The 18,927-nt window shown below is 34.3% G+C and overlaps 1 protein-coding gene across 6 annotated transcripts in view; it reads right to left on the bottom strand.

Annotated features, from left to right (window-relative positions):
• Nucleotides 1-18,927, bottom strand: part of LOC145661112 (extracellular matrix organizing protein FRAS1-like) — a 3,375,101-nt gene that overhangs the window by 2,406,938 nt on the left and 949,236 nt on the right. For 5 of the 6 annotated variants that reach the window (XM_081726561.1, XM_081726566.1, XM_081726577.1 and 2 more), the window contains one exon: nt 6,502-6,729. The exons of the other annotated variant lie outside the window; for it this stretch is intronic. In XM_081726561.1, the coding sequence (XP_081582687.1) occupies nt 6,502-6,729 (228 nt within the window). The remainder of the gene's footprint in view (nt 1-6,501; nt 6,730-18,927) is intronic. 6 annotated transcript variants of the gene reach the window in all.

Below are 18,927 nucleotides of genomic sequence, written 5' to 3'. Positions count from 1 at the left end.
ACTTTTATGGTATAATAGCCATAAAAGATAATTAGTTAAGCATTAAACAAACCATCTACTGTAACATCGAATGCTAAATTCAATATACCACCTAAATCAGGATTATTATGATATTTTCTTATTATAGCTTTCCAATCTACATAATGTCTAAATAAATATATAAAATTTACAGAGAGGTGTTGATAAATTGAAATGTTATGCCAATGAACTCTGTCTTTGAACTCTGCAATAAATTCTTCTGTTAAATTTTGAGACATTGAAATCATTTCCCAATCTACTTTGTCAGCGTAATCTCTTATAAGGTTTTCTGATAATTGAAGAGTTCCAGATATGTACCACCAATTAACTCTATCTGCATGTTCCCGTATAAAGGCTTCAGAGAGTTCGTTTTTATAAGATATAGCATCAAAATCAACTTTATCTATATACTCATTAATAAATTCTTCAGATAGCTTTTGATTATACGATACTTCTTTCCAATCAACTCTATCTGCAAATTCTCTTATAAAGTCTTCTGATAAGTCTTGGCTTCCTGAAATAATCTCCCAATCAACTTTATCAGCTAATTCTCTTATAAACTCTTCTGATAACTTTTTCCATAAACATATTTCAATCAAATTAACTTTCTGCAGATATTTACGTATGAAATCTTCTGTAATGTGATCATAGTTATATTCCCCCTCATAATCATCATAGCCTATAGATAGCCATTGTTCATCAGTCAGTGAATCTAATATTTTATCAGACAAGTTCATAACGTTCGCATAGAGAATGTTTTGTATAAGAAATGAGTTGTTTTCTTTAGTGGCTTTCGTGAACAAATGATCTAACATACCTATGGACAAGCTAAAATTTATATGTCTTCATCATTATAACCACCAATATCTAAATGTTTACATACACTATCAAATATAGGTTTGTAAGATAATATTTCCTTAGCACTAGTCATGTTTGTTTTTATTCTTAGATTTTTAAATTTTTTTCATTTTTGTTGGTTTTCTATATAATAAATATGGAAGCACATTTTGATTTATTACATGATAGACTTAAACTAATTCATCATGATCTTAAACTCTTAGCAGCACTACTAGAGAAGCAAATACTGTTGAAGGAAAAAGAATTATTAATAATGCAACAAAAAACATCTGATTTGAATAGTGATGATGAATATAAATATGGCAGTGATGATGATGATGATGATGATGATGATGATGATGAGTAAGTTTACAAAAATGATTTAATTTCAATATGTGTATATGTGACTTTGATGGGTTAATCCCATAAAAGTCGTGTTCTAATACAACGCGTAATATGTAGACAATGGCAGGAGTGTACGATGTTAAGCGTTGTATTAGGAGAAATGAAAATGAACTGAAATAATCCGGTGAAGATAAAAATTGAAGAGTAATAATGATTTTCTATATAATAAATAAGATGAATAATTATAGTAAATTTACTGTAGTAGAGTTAAGACGACAGTGTAAAGAGAGGGGAATCAGAAGATATTCCCGATTAAGAAAAGCAGAACTGATAGACCTTCTTAAACAATATGACGATGAACAAAGCAGAAGGCAGATTAGAAATATATTCCCCTTTAAACAAGAATTAATTGAAGAACCGAAGCCAGCACGTATACCCATCAAAGTAGAATTAGAAGAAACAGCACTCAAGAAGCGTTTACAAACCATTAAAGTCGAAAACACAGGAGGATATAAAGACCCAATAAAATTTTTAGATACAAGTGGAAGAGTTGCTATTAACAAAATCAAAGAGGAATTAAAATTTCACCCTGTTAAAGTTAATCTTGTTTCCATTTGTGACTATATTAAAGATAAAGAAATACAAGAGCACAATTTCAAAACATCAAACGAGAGAATATTAGAATCAACAGACTTAAGTGAATATATATCTTATGCCAAACAAAAACTTCGTAGAGAAATGGAAGAATTTCAAGGCCGAGGATCAGGTTGGACGTTACATCAAATTAAACACCTAGAAATCAGATTAAACAAGTATGTACCATTAAGAGCTTCTTCCTATATTGAACTTCCAAAGCAGATTAAAGATAAGAAAGCAGTAATAAATACTCAAAATAAAGACAATAAATGTTTCTTATATTCTATTGCAAGTTATTTAAAGCCTATTGATAGAACCGTTTCCAAAAATCCTCAAAGACCCTCTCATTATAAACAACTTGTTAATGAATTACAAAAGAAATATTGTGATGGTATTGAGTTTCCTGTACAGTTAAAAGATATTCCAAAATTTGAAAGAAGAAGTAATATCTCCATCAATGTTTACGGCTATGACAAGAAATATAATGTATATCCACTTCAAATCACAAAAAATAAGCAGGAAACTCATATCAATTTATTATATGTAAAAGATGAAAAAAACCGTCATTTTTGTTGGATAAAAGACTTATCACGATTAATAAGAAGTCAAGTGACAAAACATACTGAGAAGTTATACTTTTGTGATAGATTTTTAACAAGGCAGTTTAGAAATGAGAAGCAATTGCAAAACCATGAGCTATATTGTAAAGAGCATGAGGCTGTTAGAATAGAACTTCCTAAACCATATGATAATCAAATAAAGTTTCAAAATTATAATCGATCATTAAGAGTTCCATTCGTGATAATTCCTGACTTTGAATGCATCTTATGTAAGTTAAAAATAGAGCATAATTGTAGTAAAACAGTAAAATATCAAAAGCATAAGCCAATGAGTTTTTGTTACTATGTCAAGTATTCAAATGGAGACTACAAAGCCCCTGTTAGTTATATAGGTCCAGATGCTGCGAAAGTATTTATTGAAATGTTACAAAAAGAAGCAATAGAGATTATGAAAATATATAACAGAGTAGTTGATATGACCCCGCTTAGTGAGGAGGAAATAAAAGCTTATAACAGTTCAGATACTTGTCATATATGTGAGAAAAACTTGAATGACTTACCACAAGCTGTTGAGAAAAAATAAATATACTGAAGAAGAAAATACAGTTCTACAAGGATAAAGATGATATGAGTGAAAAAATAGAAGAATGGAAGCATGACTTAAAACAATGTTTGTATAAGATAAATAAAAATAAAGCAAAGGTAAGAGATCATGATCATTTAACTGGAAAGTTTAGAGATGCAGCTCACAGTTACTGCAATTTAAACTATAAAAATCCCAACTTTGCTCCTGTATTTCTTCACAACTTAACTGGCTATGATACGCATTTGTTTATTAAGGAGTTAGCTTATGATACACAGAAAATTAAACTGATCGCTAATAATGAGGAAAGGTACATAACATATGAAAAATATGTAAAAGCAGGATCAGAAAAAGATGGAATAAATTTAAGATTTGTTGATTCCTTTAGATTTATGCCAAAGAGTTTAGCACAGTTAACAAAGAATTTAAAGCCAGAACAATTTCGAGAAACATTAAAGTTTTTCCCGATTGATAAACTTGATCTAGTTAATACTAAAGGTGATTATCCATTTGATTACGTTGATTCATTTGAAAAATTGAAAGAACCTGTTCCATTATCTCCAGCCAAATTTACAAACAGATTAACAGGAGAAAAAATGAGTCCTGAACGTCATAAGCTTCATGTACGAGTTTGTAAAGAATTCAATCTAGAGTTATTGGAGGACTTAACTGAACATTATAACAAAACAGATGTCCTTCAATTAACAGATATATTTGAAAACTTTAGAGATGTGTGTTTAAAGGCATATGGATTAGATCCTGCTTGGTATTATACAGCACCAGGTCTATCGTGGGATGCAATGTTAAAGATGACTAAAATTAACTTAGAAATGTTGACTGATTATGATAAAATACTAATGCTAGAAAAGGGCATACGAGGAGGAATCTCACAATGCAGTAAAAGATATGTAAAAGCTAACAACAAATATATGCAAGATTATAAGGATGAGTGTTCAACATACCTAGCATATCTAGACGCAAACAACTTATATGGATGGGCGATGAGTCAATACATGCCTTATAAAGACTTTAAGTGGGTTAAACCTTACATAGATATAAAGAACATTCCAGATGACTCAGAAACTGGCTACATATTAGAAGTAGATTTAGAATATCCAAAGCATTTACATAACAAGCATTCTGATTTACCATTAGCTCCAGAGAACATGTGTCCACCCGGCTCAAAACAATCGAAATTATTAACAACGCTTTACAATAAGGAAAGATATGTAATTCACTATAGGAACTTAAAACTATATATGTCACTTGGAATGAGATTGAAGAAAGTGCATAGGGTATTAGAGTTTAAACAATCAAACTAGCTAAAGAAATACATTGATTTAAATACATAGATGAGAACACAAGCTAAAAATGAGTTCGAAAAAGATTTTTATAAGCTCATGAATAACTCAGTATTCGGGAAAACAATGGAAAATATTCGAAAAAGACAGCCCATACAATTAGAATGTGATCCTAAGAGGGTAGAAGCATTAATTGCTAAACCTAACTTTGATTACAGAACAATATTTAGTGAGAACTTGTGTGCTATACATATGAAAAAAGAGCGATTAACGTTTAATAAGCCAATATATGTTGGTATGAGTGTATTAGAACTATCAAAACTGTTAATGTATGATTTTCATTATAACACGATGAAGCCGAAATATGGAAACAATATAGATTTATGTTATATGGATACCGATAGCTTTATATATGAGATTGAGACTGAAGACTTTTACAAAGATATAGCAGAAATAATTGACCAGTTTGACACGAGTGAATACAAGGAAAATAACATATATGGACTACCACTAATAAACAAAAAAGTAATAGGTAAGATGAAAGATGAGAATAAAGGTAAGATAATGACAGAGTTTATTGGATTGAGATCAAAGATATATGCTTATAGAGTAGAAAAGAAAGAAAAGAAAAAAGCTAAAGGAGTAACTAAATGCGTAGTTGCCAAAAAGTGGCAGTTTGATGATTATAAAGAAAGCTTATTTAAAAATGTTAAAACGTATAAGGACATAAACCTCATTAGAAGTTATAAGCACGATATATATAGCATAACCGTTCATAAGCTGGCACTAGATTCCTCGGACGATAAAAGATATATACTACGAGATGGTGTAAATACATTAGCTTGGGGTCATTATGGGATAGAAGAGGAGTAGATGTAATTATATGTAGTGTAATTTTAGTTATAAGTTTTAGATGTAAGTTTTTATGATTTTAATATCATAAAAGCATATTCAATCTCACTTTGGGGTATCCTTCTGTGTTAAAGTACAATGGTCAGTGGCGGCTTCATAATTTTTGACAGTTAGAGGGTGGAGGGGGAAAGTGGGGCAAAACATACATATGTCCCCTACTCAAACTTTCTAGGAATCATTTGCCTAGATAAGTTTCTAAAAGGTGTATTCTGTTGTAAATCGGTAATCTTGGTAAACGATATCGTCATATCACGCCTGTTTAGAAACTGCAGACAAGTAGCCATGATGACGTCATAACGGATACTATCTCGAACGATGCTTATACATAAGCGGATGTGATGCAAAATTGATGACGTTGCATTAACATGTTCTGACATGTACTATTGCATCATGATAAAGCTGTGTTGCCAGATTTTTTGTTCTAAACAGTTCCGGTTCTTTCAAAACTGCTCTTTACCAATGAGTGCACGATTTAAAACTTTAAAAAAATCCAACTAAAAACTTTCAAACAAATTTTCAGCCTAAAAAATTTTCTAAACAAAATTTTAAAACTGAAAATTTTCAAACGAAGTTTCAAACAACAAATTAGGTATATGTGGAAAGTAAGGTCCCAGCTGAAGCTAGACACTGAAAGATGAAATTTGGAACTCTTTGAGACAAATACAAAACATTTTATATGATGGTTGAAAACGGAAAAAAGATAGGGGAATAATGTAAAGGGATATGGGGAATAACTTCCTGAATGTAAGAATATAGTACCTAAAGTACTCACTAGATTCAATTCACATGTGACTGGATTCACTTGTAAGATATCGCTCTGTACATTGAAAGTGAAAGATTTTAGTTCACAATGTTAGGTTTACGTTCTTCATACTCTTTAAAAATTATACCTTTTTTTTAAAAAAAAAAAATGCGAGTTCTGCTGGCATTATAATAAGTGCATTAAAGTAAAGGTTAAGAAAGCTCACAAATTACACAAAACAAAAGAAAAATATAATTTAAATGAACTCTTTGTCAATTTGTGCTGACAGATAGTCTAAGACAGAGAAGAAATATTTACTAAGAATAAAATGTTTATTGAGGAACAGTACAAAATTTTACTTACCAAATATTAAACGATAATAACAATGAAGACTTGAATATCAAATCATGGAAAATGGAACAACTAAATCTCTTGGGTTAGTTTTGATAATATAATAAAATCTCTGTTGGATTCGTAAATTGCAAAATGTGCACACACTTATGCCTACGTATTAGCGCATTGTGCTATAAACATCAATAAGACAGATAAAATTTTTTGACTTCTTACCTCTTTCATAATAATTTCTGGGTTAGGATACTTGAATTCGGGATCAATTTGTCCCAATGGTAGCACTTGGATTTCAAACTTATTTTCATCTTCCAATTTAGTGTTGTCTGTCTGCCTTACAATAATATAAGTGAAAAACAGTGTAATTTCCTCATTAATTACATCTGAATTCGGGGGAAGATATACTACCTTCATGTTGTTAATATCACTTTGCGTAAAATTTTTAACCTGTAAATAGAAATGTGCATATCTATGTTATAAAGATAATAATAATAATAATAATAATAATAATAATAATAATAATAATAATAATAATAATATAAGTGTAAATCCATTCACTGATCAACAGAGCTCACAAATTACTAGGCGTGGAACTTCGACATTCTGCGAAAATGTTCCCCTTGCACCCTAGGCTATAGATAAGACGAGGTTATGCAAAATAATTATCCTGAGAGGGGATGGGGGCTTCAATGATTTATTGGCGTTCGTCTCAACTCTGCGAAACTAATTTTAGAAGAGACAGAATTTTAAAATTTTGTATAGATGATATGCATCCACACTGGCTGTAAATAAGTCGAGATTTTGGATTTTCATGTCCTAGTGAAGATGAGGCCCGTAATTTGTTTCCATTCAGCAGTCCTCCGAAATTTTTCGTCGCAGAACCTTGAAATCAGCTATTTCCTAACACCTTTGAAGGCAAATAAAGCAAAGGTTTGGGAAACTTCATACCCTAAGGGGGATAGGCCTGTCGATTACCAGACCTCCGAAACTATGAAGCGTGGAATCTTGAAATTTTATATAGATGTCCTTCTTGCGCCCTTAGCTCTAAATAATAAAATTTCAGTAATTCTGTATCCGTAGGAGAATTAGGGCTTTAAATAGGTTTTATTTTCGTGTTTGTGTTATTCATTTCAATTCAATATGAAAGATGAGAGGAATAAAACGAAGGAGAGAAAAAGATGAAAAATATTGAGATATACGTTAGTTAAATAACCTTGACTTCCTCTGCAAAATAATACATAAAGTTGTTGTTCTGTTGCGAGAAAGCAAGTGTTTACCCAGGAAAGCCTAAGGGTGTCTCCGAAGCACCTTTGCTCATTTTAATTTCCCGTTTCATACTAAGTATTTTGTTTGGCTTCCTCTGTTCTTGAGTTCTTCTATCTCTGCGAAATTCACATTTTGATTAAGTGTTCTAAGCATTTTCTTATTTTATCTCCGTTCTCCAGATAGAAGTAATTCAGTTCAAACGCAAAGAATCAAAGAGCGCCTCTGAAACTTCTACTGAAATATTTACCATGGATAAATTAATGGTACTATTTTGTAACGAATATTGTAAATATATGTTGATAATTTATTTTTGAGGGTTGTTCATTCACAGGAGTCTGAGATCAAGTCAATACGAGATAGATTATATGAAACACTAAATTTCCTAGAAAAAGTTAAGATTTTGTGGGCCTAATATTAACAATGCATCACAGTACTTGCTCAAATGATTTTTAAACCTGTAGTATTGACAGTATTCACGAATTTATTATTTTCTCTACGTCTAATAACAATGCATTTGTTGTAATTATATAAAATTGTATATGAGTAGGTAAATATCATACGACAAATTAATTTTCGAAAATTTTGCTTGAAATATATGCAATTTGATGATTGTCCGACTTTAAACGTTACTTCGGTTATTATTAGTTTCTACTTGGAAAAACTTTACTAGACTTAAGAGTTTATTTAATCGAGTTTTTCATTAAACTACAATTAATGTAATCAAGCGTTTGATAAGTTTTAATTAATTTAATTGCCATCTGAGTTTAACTATAATTAACTTAATTCGGTCATAGTTTCCGTCCAATTAAATTTTCATTCCGCATTACCTTTTGATCGTACATGTATACACGACTCCAAAAGAGCATTACCACATGCAATTCTCCCTTTCCTTCAATAGTAGGCAACCCAAAAAGTAATTGGGGTGGTTGAGAATTAGAAAGGCGTTGGTCCAAACCTAAATTTTGTTACAAATATATCAATGCGACAAATTGTAAATAAGAATAAAATAAATTGATAAACTGGTTTTCTTGTATGTAAATGTTTTTAAAATTTTAAACTGTAAATTTTAAATTGCATCAAGATATTTAGTGCTATCTTTGCTACATTCGCTATCAAATATAACTCCTAGATCTTTGATAGTATTCGGGGTAGACAAGGAAGTGCAATTTGTTGTATAGGTAAAGTTAATTAAACATTCTTTCCTCGTGAAAGACAGATTCATATTTGGATACATGTGGTGTCCAAACGGTACAACACTATTCTAATTTTAACCTTCATACGAAAATTATAACCTTATAATTGTTAATCCTTTGTAGAAATCCTGTCCTATCCCATAAATTAAACCTAGGTTTCTACATGCACTACTCGTTATTCCGTCAATCGTTGAGCAAAGGTTAATTTGCTATCAAATATAACTCCTAGATCTTTGATAGTATTCGGGGTAGACAAGGAAGTGCAATTTATTGTATAGGTAAAGTTAAATTAACATTCTTTCCTCGTGAAAGACAGATTCATATTTGGATACATTCAGGTCGAATTTATTCTTATCACACCATATTTGAACTCTCTGTAGATCCTCCTAAAATTTCACGCAGTCATAAAAAAAACTGAACTTACTTTGGTGTATAATTTGAAACTGTCGGCAAAAAGAAGAACTTGAGAAGTTTAAATACACAGAGGAATATCATTAATAACCAGAAGAAATAACTACTACTATAGAATAGATTCATGAGGGACTCCCGATAGAGTATTGAACTTGAAAATTACCGGCAATGTAAAACATTGTCCAGGATTATTCAACTGAAACTCTCTCCAGCCCTCTGTGAAAAGAGTACCTTTTTTCTCAATCTTGGAATTTAATATTTTTATATTGTATGCTATTTCTGTGTTGATGATAACTTCAAATAAACAAGAATAGCACTCGATTTCAGTAATTCAAAACCTGTTTTCATTAACTTTTATGCTTTAAGTACAAAAGCCAATCATTAAAGAAAATGACATAATACCATCATTTATCTTACATTATAATCTCACATTCCATATTTAAATCTTGGAGTACAGAATAAGCTCTAGTTGTTTCTCACAGACACTGGGGGGCATGGAATTCTCCCCCCGGGTGCTTAAAACACACGAGAGGGTCCTGACTTTGACGATGCATATTAAAGGATGGGAGGGGAGGAGGAATATATATATATATATATATATATATATATATATATATATATCAGGTGGTTCATTTGCAACGTACAATTAGTGAAGTTGGACAACCAACCATACAATGAAGTAAGCTGTATTACCTAAATCAAAGGGGTAACATGCTTACAAAAGCACTTCATCTTCGTAAAAAAAAATATAACGTGGTGTAATTAAATACTATTAAGACAGTTGGCAATACTGTTCAGGAGGAGTAGATATAATCGCCAGTTAGCATGGAAGCGGATTTTAGAATTTAGGATTTAGATTTCTGAGCTTTTGGCATCTAAGACCATGGAGTCCGTCACGTTTTGAGGGATGACGTCCCTCGGCGAGCACACCATCCGGGGAAAGGGAAGGAAGAAAGCGGCCTGGGACCTATAAGTTAGTTACCACTCCGGCATTTTCTAATGTGAATGAGGAAAACCCAGGAAAACCTCATTCAAGGTGGCTGGCCTGAAAAAGCGTTTTACACTTTTTTGACCGAGTGCCCCACCAGGAATCGAACCCGGGACCGTTACAAAAGAAACCGTTATAAAGAAATTAAAGAAACACAAATCCCCGGGGGTAGACGAAAATTCCGGCTGAGTTAATTTTAGCTGGAAGCGAAAAATTGTGAAACAAGATACACAAACTCATTCTCCTTGTCTGGAACATGGAAGAATTGCGACAAGAGTGGAAAGAATCAATCATTGTTCCAATTCACAAGAAAGGCGACAAAACTGACTAATAATTAACGAAGCATTTCTCTTCTGTCAACGTCCTATAAAATCCTTTGAAATATTCTATTAGCAAGATTGACCACATACGGAGATGAAATTATTGGAGATTATCAATGTGGATTTAAACGAAATCGATCAATTATCGACCAAATTAGTGATGAGCAAATGCAAGACCAAGACCGAGGTGGTCTTGGTCTTGGTCTTGCACTGGAACACTTGGTCTTGGTCTTGGTCTTGGTCTTGCACACTCAGTCTTGGCCTTGGTCTTGGTCTTGCATGCAAGAGTCTTGCAAGTCTTGCATTTAAGAAATCTCAAGCTTTTCATAGGTAAATTTTACTATGGATATAAGGAATAATAAACTCTACAATGCACCAGTAGTAACGGAAATACAATGTATGTTTCTAAATGTAATATAATTTAACGTCGTGTAAGTATGATGACTTTTTTTTTAGTGGGTGCCTTTATTTTTTAGTGGGTGCCCACGCTTCACTACTTATAAGATATGCCTAAAACACAACGTTTCGTAATCTGCTTATATTTTTTAACAGATCCAACACTACCCTGGTTCCCAAACTGGGTTCCCGACCTCTGAGGCGCATGAAAGAAAATCAGACGGCACAGATTATTGAAATACCATGAATTGCAAATTAATTTTTACACTCTAAAGGTGTCAGATTTTCCTTTTTAACCACGATTAGCTAATCCTTGTATTAAACGAACTTCCAATTAAATATTAAAACTGTGTTTTACTGATTCCAATATGTACTCTATGGGGCACATTACGCAAAAGCGATTAAAAAATTGCAGGCTTTCGAAACATGGACATAGAGAAAAAAGGAGAGAATTAGCTGTGTTGAATGAAAACGAATGAGAAGGTGTTAGAAATATTAGCAGTAGGAGCAAAAAAGAAGAATTTTAGATATTGTTAAGAGGAGGAAGAGGAACTGGTTAGGATATTGGTTTAGGAGGAACTGTATTATGAGGAACGTGTTAGAGAGTATTGTGGAAGGAAAGAGATGGAGGGAGCGAAGCAGACTAGTTAAAGTGTGGTATTAAAACAGAAAATTGCTACGTCAAGACAAAGAGACTAGCTGAGGACCGCCGAACGTCGAACCTTGACTCTTGAAGCAAATAACCTGCCAATAAAGGCCGAATAGCTATTATGATGATATGTTTAGCAATATTGACCAAAAAAAAAAAAAAAAGAGAGAGAGAGAGAGAGAAAATTAACATAATAATTACTATAATCAAACCTCTTAATATTTTAGAATAATTTGGGTGAAAACTTAAAACGACTCAACTGTCTATGTCTTTTGTGTAAACTCAATTTATATAAATATTGTTTACCTGTATTAGAAATACAAAATAACGACATCAAACTCCAAGTTATTTGAAGCAGGGGAGTCATTTCAGACTTCGCTGGGGGGGGCAAGAGCACCCCCGATATAAGACTTTCATGTTTTATACTGGTATATTAGTATACAATTGATTAAAGTATACGTGTTCCTCAAACTCTTGGGGGGGCAATTGCCCCCTCCTGCCCCCTAAATGACGCCCCTGAAGTCTCACTTGTGAATATGGATTACTAGCATTAAGTACCCACTTCGTTGGGTTAAATTAAAATAATAATAATAACAATATATTTCGTTAGTCAATCACTTTTTTACTATTAGTGAAGCGCTCTCTAATATCGGTCATTTTCGATTATTTTTATATTTCTCTCTCCTCTTCCTCCCCAAGTTGCGGGGCTGAATTTAGATTTAAACGGCATCACAAGTGTCACTGTTCGTGTCAGAGACCCCGAAAACTATGGATTCGGCACTAATGTTAGTTCATTTTTGATGATTATTATGTATCTCCCTCTCCCCCGAGTTACGAAGCTGAATTTGGTCAGTATTCAACTCAGCGACCTCGAAAACTATGGATTCGACACTAATATCAGTCATTTTCGATCATTTTTATATATCTCCGCTCCCCACCGCCAAGCTACGGGGCTGAATTTTGATTTAAACAGCATCGGAAGTGTCACTGTTTATCTCAGCGACCCCAAAACTATGATTTCCATTTTAATATCGGTCATTTTCGATCATTTTTAAATATCTTTCCCCTCTCTTTCCTTCACGTCAAAGTGATATGACAGAAATCATCTCAGGTCCGATCCTCATCTATGTTGAAAACGAGATTGACTTCGGTCGGGTGGTTCGAGAGTTATTAAGTTATATATATATATATATATATATATATATATATATATATATATATATATATATATATATATATATATATATATATATATATATATATATATATATATATATTACTTTCCCCTCCTCCTCCCCTAGGTTCTACCATCAATGTGAAACGAACTCTAAAAAGAAAACTTTTCAGGAAAGAACCTCATACATATTAAAAAAATTGATTGAGATCGGTTCAAGAGTTATTGTCACAAACTTAGTCACTTATATTTTTATTCATATTGATTTTTGTTCACCTTCCCCTTTCCTACGTTGCTCCGTCAAAGTGAACTGACATATAACATTCCAAGCTTGAACCTCATCTATGTTAAAAATTTGATCGAGATTGCTCGTTTGGTTCAAGTTATTAAGTTTTATTTATTATTTTGTAACTCCCCTTTTCCCCTCCCCTAAGTTTCACCGTCAAAGTGAAATGATAAAAACACTCCCAAGTCCAACTGCACCTATGTTGAAAATTTGATCGAGATCGGTCGGGTGGTTCAAGAGATTAGGAGTCAACAAAAATAGTCATTTTCAATTGTATAATATAGATTTATTGTTGTAGTATGTTATATCGCTCAATCCTCGATGTGTCGTATACCTAAGGAGGCTAAAAGTTATACTGATAAACAATTATTCAACGTATATTCATGCGCCCATGAAATCAAACTTGCGGTCACATGTACTAAATTTTTGTCAATGTCATGAAAATGTTATTTCGATATTAATTTTATGAGCACATTAAAAATTTCCAACGGATGCTGGAGTATCGGAGCCAAGGCCATACCCATATAGTCTACACCTATGGTGTACAGTATTATCAATGTTCAATACTACATTTCTATTTAGTTTTGGAAGAAAAACACCACTAATATGTTTTGAAACGAAACATCTAGTTTAACGTCCCACGATTATGCATCGAGGCTAAGAGAGACGGTAATGATGAGAAATGAATGAAATGGTGGAATGAAGAAAGTAGGAGGAAACATCAAAACCCCGAGAAAACCCACGCACAAGGTGTTTGCCCACCAAAAAGTTCCCATGGCGCAAGCTAGAATCCAACCAGGGACCCCTATAACCACACGTGACTGCTCTACCCCCGAGCCAGTATTTGTGCAAGACTCTTGCGCAAGAGTCTTGGTTTTGGTCTTGGTCTTGCAAGTATCGTCTTGGTCTGCATCGGGATTCCTGGTCTTGGTCTTGCATGCAAGACTCTTGCAAATACTGCAAGACCAAGACTCTTGCGCTCATCACTAGACCAAATATTTACTATTCGCCAAATACTCGAAAAGAAGTGGTAATACCATACCCCGGTACATCAACTATTTATTGATTTTAGAAAGACTTACGACTCGGTTACGAGAGAAGCATTATACAACGTCCTGACAGAGCTTGGAATACCGAGAAAGCTAAATAGATTATTTAAGATATGTATATGAATCCCAAAGCAAAGTCCGGTTAGGATTTTTTTTTCTACGAGCTTTCACGTCGAAAATGGCTTGAAACAAGAAGATGCATTATCACCATTATAATTCAACTTTGTTTTGGAATACGCTATAAGTAAAATCAAAGATAGCAACCAGGGCCTAGAGTTGAACGGTATTCACCAGGTTATGGCATATGTTGATGATGTAAATTTAATAGGGGATGACAGGAGAACAATACAAAGAAATGCAGGGATCTTATTAAACACTTGCAGGGACATGGGTTTCCCATCTTTAGATTTAGGTTTATTAGATTTAGGATTTAGATTTCTGGGCTTTCGGTATCTAAGGGCATTGAGTCCGTCACGTTTTGAGGGATGATGTCCGTCGACGAGCACACCATCCGGGGAGAGGGAAGGAAGAAAGGACTGGGAAAGGAAGGAAGCGGCCTGGGACCTATAATTTAGACACCACCCCGGCATTTGTTTGGTGTGAATGAGGAAAACCTCATTCAGGGTGGCTGGCCTGAAAAAGGGTTTTACATTTTTCGACCGAGTGCCTCCACCAGGAATCGATCTCGGGACCACTCGCACCGAAGGCGAGAGCGTTAGCGACTATGCTACGCGGGGTCACACCATGGAAGCGGTGGTTTGGTGAGTCCTGGAGACATGTGGAAACATGCACCGAGATATCTTTATTCAGTAAGGCGTAGCAACCACTTGAGTGCGAGCGTGTATGTGTGTCTTGGCGGGTTTTTAAGTGCGCAAAATGGATGAAAAATTGGAACAACGTGTGTCAAACGTGCTTACGTGGTTTCACAGACTCAAAGATGGCTTCGACTCAGTAACGGATGACCCCGAGTCTGGCCGGCCTTCATCATCAAAAACTAACGAAAACATTACGAAAGTTGGCGATTTAGTGCGCTCGAACCGTAGACTCACAATTAGCGAGATGGCTGAAGACCTGAATTTAAGTTTCTACAAAACGGTAATCATGCCTGTTGTTTTGTATGGCTGCGAAACATGGACACTTACTCTGAGGGAAGAGCATAGACTGAAAGTATTTGAGAACAAGATCCTGAGACGAATATTCGGACCCAAGAGTAACGGGAATGGGGAATGGCGGAAACTTCATAACGAGGAACTACATAATGTATATGGTTTACCCAACATTTTCAGGGTCGTGAAGTCTAGGGGGCTTAGGTGGGCGGGTCATGCAGCTAGAATGGAAAAAAGTAGAAACGCTTTCAAAGTCTTGACTGGAAGACCAATCGGAAAACGACCATTAGGAAGACCTAGGCGCAGATGGGAGGACAATATAAAGATGGATCTCGCAGAGATAGGAATACAAAGTATAAACTGGATGCAGTTAGCTAAGGATAGAAGTCAGTGGAAAGCTTTTGTGAACGCGGCATTGAACCTACGGGTTCCATAGGCCATAGAGTTAGTTAGTTAGTTAGTTATGCGGTTCAGTTTTTTTTAACTGATGATTTGAACATGCGTCGAGTGTCCACGAAATTCATTCCAAAAGCGTTGTCACACGAGCAGAAAGAACACAGACTAGAAGTGTCTAAAGAACTGTTTAATCGAGCCGATATGGACTCAGATTTCTTGAATGGGGTAATAACAGTGATGAATCTTGGGTTTATGGATATGACTCAGAAACAAAGGCCCAGCCTTCTCAGTGGAAGACCCCAGGTTCACCAAGACCAAAGAAAGCGCGACAAAGTCGGTCGAATGTAAAGACAGTGTTGGTGGTATTTTTCTATTCTAAGGGTGGCGAGCACCAACCGAGAGTAAGTGAAACTATAGTAGTAAGTTACTAAGATAGAAGGAAATCGGTGACTTCCAATCGAGAGTACTGGCCTAAAGGAGTAAATTACTACAGAAGTAAATTTTTCGTTTACTACAGAAGTAAATTTATTTACTCCATAACTGGTGGAAAGCACTATCAAAGAGCACGCTACTACACTAGTAACTTAAGAAGTATGTAAGGCCAAAATTTGCTCCTAAGCAGTAGTAGGAGTAAAGTTAGAGAGTAAGGTGAGTTCTTTGGTTTCTGCGTCTTAAATATAGAATCCAATGGATTACCGGGACTACGAAGAATATATGGAGATGGAAGAAGAGGTAAACATCCCAAGAATGAGAGTTTTAATGGAGAGAAGAGACCCATTTGCGATGTATAGCGACAATGATTTCAAACAGTGGTTTGGGTTTCGTAAGGAATCCTTTGAGTCACTGCTTCGTATGTTGGAACCGTTACTGCAACGTAATTCTGATAGGAGTCGTGCTTTGTCCCCTAGGCTGCAACTTCTTTGTGGATTGCAAATCTTTCGCACTGGCACTTATCAAATCGTAGCAGGGGATTTCATTAACATCCATCGTACTACTGCTGGAAGAGCTCCCAACAGTGTGATAAACAATTTAATTGTCTTAAAGCCACTTTTTGTGTCCATGCCACAGAACCAAGAAAAATATATCAAGGAACAAAAGGGAGTTCTATCGAATTAGACGATTCCCAAATGTCATAGGAGCCATAGATTGTGTACATATACCCATACTTTGTCCTTCTGGAGCACATGCAGAACTATACCGAAATCGTAAAAAATTCTTTTCTATCAATACACAATTCATTTGTGATGCCAATATGAAGATTTTGAATACGGTAAACCGTTGGCCGGGTTCCACGAATGATGCACGCATTTGGACAATAGTACAGTTGCTACAGAATTCGAAAATGGACAATATGATGGATTACTTGTTGGAGATAGTGGATATGCTCTTTCCAAGCATCTTATGACTCAAGTGTTTCGACCCCACACAGGAGCCGAAGGACGCTACAATAGAGCCGATATTGCTACAACGTGAGTAATAGAACGTACATTCGGTGTTTGGAAGAAACGTTTCCAAATTCTAACTAAAACAATGCGATATAAACCAAATAAGTGTGAGAATGTTATTGTGGCTGCTCAGTTCTGCACAACTTTGAAATAGAAGTTGGAGATGTATTTCACCCAGATTCTGTGGATATGAATGACATCAACCAATATGCATTTCAACCGGAAGCAGATGCTGCAGGACAAGCTGTAAGAAGGTCTATAATATTTAATTATTTTAATTAAATTGTACCTAATTTGCTAGTTAAAGTTAGTGTAACGACTTTTCCTTTTTAATTGAATAAATAAGGCCTTGGATTGTCACGCTTGCAGTAAAATGTGACCCTTTTTATTTATGTATAATTTTATAGTTATGATTCTCTTTTCTTTTCTTTTTCTTTTTTTTTTCTTTCTTTCCATTTTATTTTTACATTTTATTTTTTATTTATTATTTATAAAATAATATTTACATTTTATTTTTTTACTTCAGTATAGAAAATGATAGAATAAAGATGTTTTGATTATTTGTAAGAAAAACAAGATGTCTACTTCTATAATTTTGCGAATACCAATAAATATTAATTTGTGTTAATTAAAAAAAATATATGTAGACCTGGTTACGCTGAAATAATAAACACAAATATTATGTCATGTAAAAAACAAAAGCATATTAACCATTGGAAAAAATATCAAACAAATAAAATATGTTATATACATATAAAAATGTTGATTTACAAAAACAAATTACTCGAGCACATTGCCTGAAGAACCGGAACCTGAAGTTTGCTCCATTTCGTTCTTGAACTTATTCAAAATTTCCATCTTAAGGTTGTGCTCTTCTTCTATCATTTCTCTTTGTCTTTCAACTAACAATATTTTCGTATTGTATTCCTCTCGTATTAGGCGCATTTTTAACGAGTGAAGCTCGTCTGCTTTTTCCAACAACTTCCTGTTCTTCACAACAGCCGCATGTTCTCTGCCTTTCTTCATGGGCTCATCTCCTGATAAGCTTCCCCTAGAGAATGCAAGCCGAGGTTCATGACTATGGGATAAAATTTCAGCTCCAGCAGTTTCATTGCCTTCTTCAGAGTAGTTATGATCATCGATGTTGCTTGAAAGGACCACATTATCTTCAGTTGCATCGTTGTCGTTAACTCGTTATCCCCTCGAAAACTTGTGGGATCATACCAACAACCATTTGGCTTATATCATCGATCTTCGTCTCACCTACTCCACCGCCAGTTTGGAATTGTTTTCGATGACATTTAGCTTTCAGTTTCTTCGCTTTCGCTTTCATGTCCTTCCAAACTACTTTAAGCTGCTCTTGTGAGATTTGTGTAACAGCTTCTGCGTTATATTCAACATGTATTTTTTCCCAAGCATCCTTTTTGCTTCTAAGCATGTTGACATCCTCCTTTTTAGATTCAATAATACTTATGTACTTTTACATTATTTCAGCAAACCGCTCTTTTTCAGCTTCTGGTATGTTTTTTGAACGTTTCTTAACACTTAAATTGTCCTTGGCTACCTCCATGTTAGTGTTAGCTCGTATCTCAAGTTGCAAGATGGTGCTTAAAGTAACACGTGTCACCCACCAACAGTAAACGGTGGTAGCTACAGATGGCAGGGTTAAGGATTGAACAATAGATTCATATACTAATCCCACTTTTCTTTTTCATAATACACCGATCTTATCATCAATACAACAGCATTTAATTTCTTTCTAACCCTCTCTAGCATAAATTACGCTAACACGATATTATTGTCAAAATGTGATGCAATAATGTCTGCCTACAATCCATATTTTCCGCCAGGAAACGAAATGCAGTGTGCAGAAATTACTTAGTTCTTTAGTAAAAAGGCGTTACTACTTTAGTTACAACTAAAGAAGTGAATAGAAATTGAGCTCTCCAACAGTTACTAAAAGAGT

The sequence above is a fragment of the Thermobia domestica genome, chromosome 1 (genome assembly GCF_964235325.1).
Source record: "Thermobia domestica chromosome 1, izTheDome1.hap1.1, whole genome shotgun sequence".
NCBI lineage: Eukaryota > Metazoa > Arthropoda > Insecta > Zygentoma > Lepismatidae > Thermobia > Thermobia domestica.
This window is presented reverse-complemented; position numbering and strand designations above follow the sequence as displayed.